The sequence below is a fragment of the Aotus nancymaae genome, unplaced genomic scaffold (genome assembly GCF_030222135.1).
Source record: "Aotus nancymaae isolate 86718 unplaced genomic scaffold, 86718_ANA_hifiasm-v0.15.2.pri h1tg000010l, whole genome shotgun sequence".
In the NCBI taxonomy this organism is placed as follows: Eukaryota; Metazoa; Chordata; class Mammalia; order Primates; family Aotidae; genus Aotus; species Aotus nancymaae.
In genome coordinates, this window is record NW_026988421.1 from 71,153,747 (window position 1) to 71,164,069 (window position 10,323).

A 10,323-nucleotide genomic window follows, 5' to 3' on the forward strand; every position below is an offset into this window, starting at 1 on the left:
TCCTTAACCTCAACACAAAAACATGTTAAGTCCCGTTACCTCAAAAGTAGCTTGTGTTGTTGATACGACATCCGGCTGACTCTCGGATTTTGACTCATTCTTGCCGACTTTCTGATCTGTAAAGAGATCCTCCTCCTCTTCCGGGAGAGGAAAGGGACTTGTTTTCTTTGCCGGTTTTGGTTTAGCAGACTGAAAGAGATGGTCGTCACTGCCGGCCTCCCTCGGAGCAGGAAACATGGGGCTCTTTTCTTTACCTCCCCCTGGAGGGCTGGCAGGATTCTCTGCTGTCTTTGCCTTGGGTTTTGTTCTCTCCACGGACTGAGATCCAGTGCCCGCGGAAAAGATGTCCCCGGACACGCAAAGGTCAGCCTCCCCTCTGGAATGACCCAGAGACTTGGCAAAGGGGCTTCTGTCCACTCCAGGCACAGGACCACCTTCCCAGGGTGCAGTTGCAGCTTCCAGGGCCTCCTCAGTGCTGTCTTCTCCACTGGCTGCTCTGAGCTGTGGCCGACGGCCGTCTGGGGAAATGGTACCATCAGCCCACTGCGCAACGGGTCCCCCGGGGACGCTCGTGGCCTCAGCCTCGCTTGACTCCTGGGCAGCCAGCCGCCTAGGCGCACGAGTCCGTCGTCTAGGCCTCCTTCTCCTCTTGACACGGCCCTGCAATGGCAAAAAAACACACGCGGATCTGGTGATACAGTGTTCAAACCTACCGTGGCAAAGAATCAGTGACTCAAAATATTGTAAGGTTATCTTAGTTTCATTCTCAGCTTTAGTTCTTAGTTTGATTCTCAGCTTGGTAGCTGTTGGGGTGTAACAGACCTACTGATCTGTGTACATTAATTTTGTATCTTGAAACTTTGCTGAATTCATTTATCAGTTCTAGGAGTTTTCTGGAGGAGTCTTTAGGGTTTTCTAGGTATATGTTCATATTATCAGCAAACAGTGACAGTCTGACTTCCTATTTACTGATCTGGATGCCCTTTATTTCTTTCTCTTGTGTGATTACTCTGGCTAGGTCTTCCACTACTATGCTGAATAAAAGTAGTGACACTGGGGCATCCTTGCCTTGTTCCAGTTTTCAGGGGTAATGATTTCAACTTTTCGCCATTCAGTATTATGTTGGCTCTGGGTCTGTCATAAATGACTTTTATTACATTGAGGTATGTCCCTTGTATGCCAGTTTTGCTGACGGTTTTAATCATAAAAGGATGCTGTTAAATGCTTTTTAAACCTTTTAATCATAAAAGGATTTTGTCAAATGCTTTTTCTGCATCTATTGAGATGATCATGTGATTTTTGCTTTCAATTCTGTTTCTGTGATATATCACATTTATTGACTTCCATATTTTAAACCATCCCTGTATCCCTGGTATGAAATGCCTTTTTGATATGCCAATGGGAACTATAAAACATGGCTGAATGAAATCATGGATAACACAAACAAATAGAAAAACATCCCACACTCATGAATGGCTTAAATAAATATTGTAAAAATGACCACACTGCCAAAAGCAATCTACAAATTTAATGTAATTCCTAACAAAATGCCATTATCATTCTTCACAGAACTAAAAAAAATAGTCATAATAATCCTAAAATTCATATGGAACAAACCAAGACCCTACTTAGTCAAAACAATACTAAGCAAAGCCAACAAATCTAGAGCCATCACTTTACCTGACTTCAAACTATACTATAAGGCCACAGTCACAAAAACAGCATGGTACTGGTATAAAAATAGGCAAATACACCAATGATACAGAATAGAGAACCCAGAAATAGACCCAAATACCTATAGCCAACTAAAACATAATGTGAAGAAATTAAACCATATACGGTTTAATGCCTGGAATCATTGGCAAGCTACATGCAGGAAAATGAAACTGGATCCTCAACGCTCACGTATACAAAGATCAACTCAAGATGGATCAAGGATATAAATCTACAACCATAAACCATAAAAATTCTAGAAGATACCATTTGATAAACCCTTCTAGACACTGGCTTAGGCAAAGACTTCATAGCCAAGAACTCAAAAGCAAATGCAACAAAAACAAAGATTAAGCAGGTGAGACTTAACGAAAAAGCTTCTGTACAGGAAAAGGAACAATCAGCAGAGCAAACAGACAACCAAAGAATGGGAGAAAACCTTCACAATCTCTACATCTGATGAAGGACTAATACACAGAATCTACAAAAAAAAAAAAAAAACAAATGGACAAGAGAAAAAAAAAATCCCATCAAAAAGTAGGCGAAGGACATAAACAGACAATTCTCAAAAGAAGATATACCAATGGCCAACCAACATATGAAAACATGCTCAATATCATGAATGATCAGGAAAACGAAAATCAAAACCACAATGTCATACTACCTTACTCCTGCAAGAATGGCCATAATCAAAAAATACAAAAATAATAGATGTTGGTGTGGATGCAGTGAAAAGAAAACACTTCTCTACACTGCTGGTAACAATGGAAACTAGTACAACCACGATGGAAAGCAGTGTGGAGATTCCTTAAACAATTAAAAGTAGAAACACCATGCAATCCCGCAATCCTGCTACTGGATATCTACCCAGAGGAAAACAAGGCATTATACAAAAACAATACTTGCACATGTATGTTTGCAGCAATACAATTTGCAATTATAAAAATATGGAAGCAGCCCAAATGCCCATCAATCAATGAGTGGATAAAGAAACTGTCATATGTCTATGTATAATGTGTGTGTATATATATACACACACACACACATATATATACACACACACATACATATGTATATATCATAGAACACCACTCAGCCATGATAAGGAATAAATTAGGGGCATTCCCAGCAACCTGGATGGAATTGGAGACATTATTCTAAGTGAAGCAACTCAGGAATGGGAAACTAAACATTGTATGTTTTCATTCATACCTGGGAGCTAAGCTATGAAGATGCAAAGGCATAAGAATGATACAATGGACTCTGGGGACACAGTGGAAAGAATGGCAGTGGAATGAGGGATAAAAGACTACAAACTGGCTTCAGTGGATGCTGCTCAAGTGATGGGTACATCAAAATGTCCCAAATCACCACTAAAGAATTTACTCATATAACCACCTGTTCCCCCCAAAACCTATAGAATAAAAATATGTAAATAAATCAACGACAGCATTTTTGCCAGCAAACATAAAATAAAATGAAAACTAAAGTTTATGTTTTTCTCTCTCCTTTTTGGCAGGACAAATTTTAGGTATGTTTTTTAAGAATAACATTTTTCCTTTTTCTGAGTCAGGGTCTCACTTTGTTGCCCAGGCTGGAGGGCAGTGGTGCAATGATCGTTAACTGCAGCCTCAATCTCCTGAGCTGAAGCAATCCTCTACCTTAGCCTCCTGAGTAGGCAAAACTGAAGGCACATGCCACCATACCTGGCTAATTTGTTATTTCACCTTTTTGTAGAGCTGAGGTCTCGCTATGTTGACCAGGCTAAAAATAAATAAATCTTAACTAACTTAAATATTTCTAAGACTCTGGGCATTCATGAAAAAAACTCCATCTATAATAATAAGGTAAACTGAAAAATAGAAGGGGAAAAATTAAAAACCAATGCAGGTATACTGGTCTAAGCAGCCTAGTGTACGAATAACAAGACTATCAGAAATAAAGTAACAGAGAAAGTAAAACAAATTATCAAGCACAGATAGTCTGTAGACTTAGTAGCCTCAATAAAATGTAAAGAGTCCCACTAAGCTGTTGTTACAAAGTTTCAGAATCTCAGAGAGACAGAAGCTCCTAAAAAAGTTTCTACAGATATATAAAAGCCAATTACAAACAATGTATCACACGATGGCAACATTGTAAGAACAACATTGTAAAGCGAGCACATTGTAGAATATCTTCAGAATCATAAAATTTAGATTCAACCTAGAGGTTTACTCTCTATCAAAAAAGAGGGATTTTAAGTCTGGGCAGATGTCTCAACATCTCCACCCAGGATAACAGGACAGAAGGAAACACAGAATCTAGGACACAGGTGATCCCACACAAGACAGCAGTTATGAGAGGATCCCAAAAGACTTTAAGGAGATGGCACAGAAAGAATCAGAAAAGCAAACATCGAGCATATCTAGGGAAAGTCACTGTATATTGAATTACGATGACAAAAGGCCAAAGTAAGTTGTCACCCCACCCCCACAACAAAGAAAAATGGAACAGATACGTTTTAGCAGATGGAAAATAGTTGGAAAGGCACATGATAGATGCTACAACACTTGATGGGGAAAATGGCTGTTAGAAAACAGGCAAACGAATAGTCAGAAAATTAGTTTCATGCTAAAAATAATGGTTTTGAAAGCAAACAGACCAGCCAGGGGCTACTTACTGCATTTGGCTGGGTAAAGTAACACAGGCTAGGAAGAAAGAGATGATCCAGAGGAAGTGCAGAAGTGCTCAGATTTCAGAACTGGTTCAGAGAAAAAATGAAGGAATATGTAATGCAGAGGCACAATGAAAACACCGTATGACTTAGCACTGAATAATATTTGCATAGTCATAATCATGTAAATATTAGATTTAATGGAAAAGTGTGCTACAATTGGAAGAAACAGAGGGAGAAAAATAAGGTCATGGTGTAGTGAGGAAGCTATGCTTGCACCTGCTATGGCAGAAAGTCAATACACAGTGCTTACAATTAACTAAAAGACAGTGCTGACAATTAACTTAGCTAAATTAAAAATATGACTCAATATTTAAGGCAGATCTTTATACCACAATCAGACTATTGAAATTTAACTTAAATGTCAGACATTCTTAAAAGGTGGACACACTAAGCTGAAGACTTTTCTGAATACATTTGATACTTAGGAAAATGTAACAGATTTAGAAAAGCCACAAAAAGAAGTCCATGCTATCAGCATGGGGTCCTCATTATAATTTAAAGTAATTAAGAGAGACATACTTTTATGTCAAACTATCAATTTTTTAACTTTTTGACTGTTTACTTACATGGTTTGTATAGTTGCCTTTTGTTATTTCTTCTACTAAGAAAGAAAAAAGAACAAACAAAGTGGTCACTTCTAATACAAATACCATAAAATAAAACTAGTTGTTAACGTCTTATTGATTACTCCTAAATAACATGGGAACAAATTCAATTTTAAAAAGTTATTTCAACAATTTATATTTAAATTAACTGGCATGATACATCTCATAAAGCAAAATATAAAAACTTTGTTTCACTTTTTGGACTAGTTTACTTTTTGTTTCTATTATATACAAATGAAAGAAACCTTGTATACAAAAGGAAAGGGCAAAAAAATGAGGCCAGATGAAAAAATTAGCTAATAAAAAAGTTTAACTGTTGCATATATGAGCCATGATCCATTAGCATTTTCTCATTCTGTATTTACACATAGCTTACTTTTTTACCAGAATTTAAGAGCTAACAGCTCTAAGAACTACTTCCTGGCCAGGCACCTATCTCTAGATGCACCAGAATCCCAGTAAGCATTTTGAACCACACTTAGTGGTCACCTACTAATATGTCACTAAAAACAAAACAAAACCAAAAAAGAGTCTTTACATAACAGGAAAGTAACCTTTTTAAGTTTAGATTCTAAAATGAGTATATAAACCTCATTGAACATGGTGTCTGCAGCACAAAAAGTCATTTTTTTTCCTAAAAAAATAGGCCAGAATAACAAAAGCTCCAAGAGTGACCTAGGCCATGCTTTGTTTCCTACACTGCTTCTGCCTTTAAAACTAAAAGGGCCTTGTAGGCAAACATTGCTATCACTGAACAGTGAGGGACACACAGTAGCTTTTTTTTTTTTTTTTTTTAACTGCTTCCATGCTCTCTACGTGTGAGAAGCCCATGGCTCTAGAAGGAACTGGGAAAACAATTCTGATATGGTTTGGATATTTCCCCCTCCAAATCTCATGTTAAAACGTGATCCTGAATGTTGGAGACAAGGCCTAGTGCGAGGCATTTGGGTCATGGTGGATTCCTTATGAATGGCTTGGTGCCATCTCCATGATAATAAGCGAATTCTCATTCTGGTAGTTTAAAAGAGCGTGGCACCTTCCCCCTACCCCCGCCCCACCCTCTCACGGTGTGGAACCACCTGCTTCCCCTTTGCCTACCATCATGATGGTAAGCTTGCGGAGGACCCTACCAGAAGCAAATGCTGAAGCCATGCTTGTACAGCCTGAAGATCTATGAGCCAATTAAACCTCTTTTTGTTATAAAAGACTCAGCCTTAGGTATCTCTTTATAGCAATGCATAAATGAACACAAATTCTAGACAGAAATAACTGACTCAAGACAGGCAAAGTCTACTCAAACTACAAGAAACAAAGGTTACAAACTCCCATTATTTTACTGTGCTGCATCACCTCACATATGATTATAGATCCTCACTTGTATTCTTCCTGCTTAAATCAACAGGAAAACCTGGCTGTGTATGGCTTTTTAGCAAACAAACAAGGATTTAACATAACACTGAGGAAAATAAGCAGGAGTAGGGCATGTTTAAATTTACATTACATCAAATTAAAAGGTTAATAGAAGTTTTGATTAGCATAAACTTGGATGTGATAAATGCATGTGGTCGGAGGACTGTGGAAGAGGAGGCCAAAATCACAGATTCAATCCTTGTTGATGAACAACTATTTCTTTTTTTTTAATTTGTTTAAATGGAAACCAAGGTGAAGCCTAAGTTCTATCAGTCAACTTTAAAATGTACTCTCTGGAGCAAGGGAAAAGGGACAAAGAATTATTAAATAAAGATAAATCTACAACTCCTCCATCACATGACAAATTGTGTTGATAAAAAGATGGTAAACTGTACAAATAAAAAGTTGACAGGTTTTCACTAACACAATAACAATTAAAGTGTATCACATGGTAAAATAAGACAAGACAAGTGAATATGTGAAAAATTGAAAAATTTAAACCAATATGAGTTTTTCTAAATACTTTCTACAATACATTTGATCAAATAAGAAGAGTTTTCACTCTTTTTCTTGGTGGAAAAAACAATGGTGTCTCACCATCTGTTCGAGATTTTCTCAGGAATATTGTGCTTGTCTCTGGATCGTCAGAAGGGTTGGGCTCCAAATCCATACCTATAGAGGGAGAAAAGAAAAAAGATGTGATCACTTTTAACAGTTTATCAACTCATTTCTTCGACTGCTGTATGTAGGCCATTTCACTACCTCTACCTTTATTCTTATCCACTGAAATGAATGTGTAGACATAAGATGGAGCCAGGCAAGATGGCCCATGTCTGTAGGGCTGAGATGGGAAAATCCCTTAAGGCTAGGTCAAGAATTTGTGGCCAGCGTGAGTAACATAGTGAGACCCTCCGAAAGAAAGAAAGAAAGAAAGAGGTAAATGTTTCCTTTGAGTTGTGTAAAATCAACTACATAGAAAAAACAAGATGGCCGTACATTTTACAGACAGGTCTATTTTATAGGCAAAATATATTATTTATTCTGGAGCTCAAACATTTAAAAAAAAGTAAATTTAGCATATCTGTCACTTCCATGTCACTCTGAGGACACAGAACCTTAGTTCCATTGAGTAGCTATCTTCCAAAGTCGTGTAAGATCTCTAAGTCTTCATTTCTTCATTAGCAATATATAGGGAGAACATACACAGGCCTTTGGATTGGAAAGGGACAAATGAGACATACATAAACTGTGTTGTAATCCTAAAGAATGACAATAAAGAGCCTTTTTTGGGCTCTCATCCAACACTACCAGTCTATGAACTGGTGTGTAAAATCACTCACAGGCTTTCCTTACACCAGCAACCAGAGTATAAGTTTACACAAGTACTGACATATTTTGTGTATAAAAATATAATCAACTCACATGCCTGTTTATTCTAAATTCTTAAACATCTTGAAACGTGAGTATAGTACTCCAAGTTACAAAGTCACACACTCATCATGAGTCTTAATTATCCTCCCTCCGAAAAAAACTAAGAGCCCAACTAAAGTTTCTTTGTTTTTTTGTTTTTGAACTTTAAGTTCTGAGAAACATGTGCAGAACGTGCAGGTCTGTTACATACCTACACATGTGCCATGGTGGCTTGCTGCACCTATAAGCGCATCATCGAGATTTCAAATCCCACATGCATTAGGTATTTGTCCTAATGCTCTCTGTCCCCTTACCCCCTGGCCCCTGAAGGGCCCCAGTGTGTGATGTTCCCCTCCCTGTGTCCATGTGATCTCACTGTTCAACTCCTACTTATCAGAGAGAACATGCGGTGTTTGCTTTTTGTTCCTGTGTTAGTTTGCTGAGGATGATGACTTCCAGCTTCTTGAGCTTTAGTTTCTTATCTTTGAACAACATGCTATTGTCAGGAGAGGGAAGGACAAAGGGGAAGCCATGGCAACAGACACTCTTACACAGGCAAGGTCTGGCATTTTAACCTTCAATCTTAGTATCTTACACATTAAAAGTCTACCTTTACATTTCATGTCTTTTGAAAGTTTTGACCACGAACCATCCCCTACCTCTCTTTTAGAACAAGAAGGTAAATAAAGTCTGTTAGGTCACCAGAATAAATCTAGAGATACATTTTGTGTTAAAGTAAGAATTTTAAAGTAATCAGAGCTTCATGGGTAAAGTGCTTTGGGGGGGAAAATATCCATTTTTTTGTAACCCTGGCCATGACATTTCATACCTTTCACAATTATTTTAAGCACCTTCCATTTTCTTTCCTTTTGTGTTCAAATTACAGTTAGAAGAAACAGCGCCTATTAAGATGACTTAAAGCAACCCATTCAGAATACCCTATCATCTCTCCCATGGCAACCTTCGTTCTGATTTTAAATAAGAAATCCCCAAATATTTCAGTATGAATTGTCTTGAGATTTAGCTACTTTAACACGGGAAACAATCAGGCACTTAGCTGGTTCCTTCACTTAGGTACCATCTGGATAGGTACAAAGAAAGAATGGGATGGATACTGGAAAGTTGGAATATTTAAGTTTGTATTGAAAAAGGGAAGAGAATATTCCAAAGAAGCCTCAACAAAGTCCCACAGAATAATAAATAGAGCTACCGACAAGACGAGCCATAAATAAAAGGTCCCATGCCAGCCTGAGAGAATGAGATGAGGGAGCAAGAACTGGGTGTTTGGGAGGGGAGGAGAAAAGAAATTGACTGGACTCCGTGGAGAAAGACTGAGCGGTGGGAATGGGAATGCAAGGCAGAGCCAGCCTTTGCTCCTGGCCAGCCCTGGAAAAGCTGGTTACAGGCAAAAAGGAGCCTGAGGTTGGGGATGTCCCCCAGGGAACCTTGGGGACAGCAGCAGCCAGCGGTGTGGCCAGGGCAGATGGCACCGTCACCTCCTTACCTTCAGGCATCTCTCGGTCACGGATGTGGTGGACGTGAAGGCCCTCATCAGCTTCAACAATCAATTCAGCAGGCTCTTCAACAGCAGCCATGGGCGCTGCTGCTATTGTGTCCTCAGCTGATGCCTCACAGACCTCAGATTGAGAGGGACACCCTGACCCCTCATGCTGTTCCAACTCAGGGCTGGCCTTGGGGCACACGCAACAGGTCAGTATGCACCCCATTGGACTGTCTGCCGCCACCTGTGCCTCTGCTCACAGTGTCGGCCACGCACTCCCGCTGCCCTAGGCCGAGGTTATGCTGCACTTGGCAGAGATGGTATCGCCGCTGCTCGCCTGCCTACCCCACAGCTCAGCCCCAGCCCCAGCCCCAGCCGGGGCTCGGGCCAAGGCCCGCACCCTGCTGCCTCCCTTGAGTTGACTTGCTTGGGAGAATAGGTTGTGAACCCAACGAGTGCTGGGAGACACAACAACTGCCTGAAGACAGTACAAAAGGAGCTCCTCCTCCTTCTGCAGTCACCTACAGACTGAAGCCCACTGGCCCACTGGCCTCAGAATGCCCCGCCCCATACCTCACAATGCCCCACCCTGGATTCCGCCCCTCCCCCGCTGCCTGGGCTGCCCCACCCTGTGGTTTATGATGCTGCTGCTCTCCTGGCTCCTCATGCCGTGCCAGTGGGACTAAGGTTTTCATTCATCACCAGTTTCCTGAGCTTTTTAGTCCTAAGAAAAGCACAGGGTGGTTCATTACTGGAAGCCATCTTACCCCAATGAGAGTAGGCAGATACACAAAGGCTTAAGAAGTTCAGTTTTCCGAGATCACACTACTGGACAGTGTATGAACCTGAGATACAAACCCACCTCAACCCACCTCAACGGGACACGGAAAGTGGTGGGGGTGCTGCCACCGGCAGTGTAGCCCCAGGATAGTGTCAAAACCCCATCCCCCACCACCAGCAGTGTAGCA

At 40.2% G+C, this 10,323-nt stretch overlaps 1 protein-coding gene across 1 annotated transcript; it reads right to left on the reverse strand.

The window, feature by feature from the left end:
- Positions 1-9: 9 nt before the first annotated feature.
- Positions 10-9,449, reverse strand: LOC135273915 (WASH complex subunit 2D-like). The gene is made up of 3 exons (XM_064373645.1): positions 9,359-9,449; positions 7,042-7,116; positions 10-656 (listed from the first exon to the last, which is right to left on the reverse strand). The coding sequence occupies exons 1-3, from the start codon at positions 9,447-9,449 to the stop codon at positions 10-12; spliced, it is 813 nt and encodes a 270-aa protein (XP_064229715.1).
- Between the last annotated feature and the right edge of the window lie 874 nt (positions 9,450-10,323).

Excerpts from the sequence above, each read along its gene's own strand:
- LOC135273915 (XM_064373645.1), bottom strand. The coding sequence starts at position 9,449 with ATGGCTGCTGTTGAAGAGCCTGCTGAATTGATTGTTGAAGCTGATGAG. Across the intron at positions 7,117-9,358 it reads TGACCGAGAGATGCCTGAAG|GTATGGATTTGGAGCCCAAC; the intron begins GTAAGGAGGTGA and ends CTCCCTCTATAG. Across the intron at positions 657-7,041 it reads GAGAAAATCTCGAACAGATG|GTGTCAAGAGGAGAAGGAGG; the intron begins GTGAGACACCAT and ends CATTGCAGGGCC.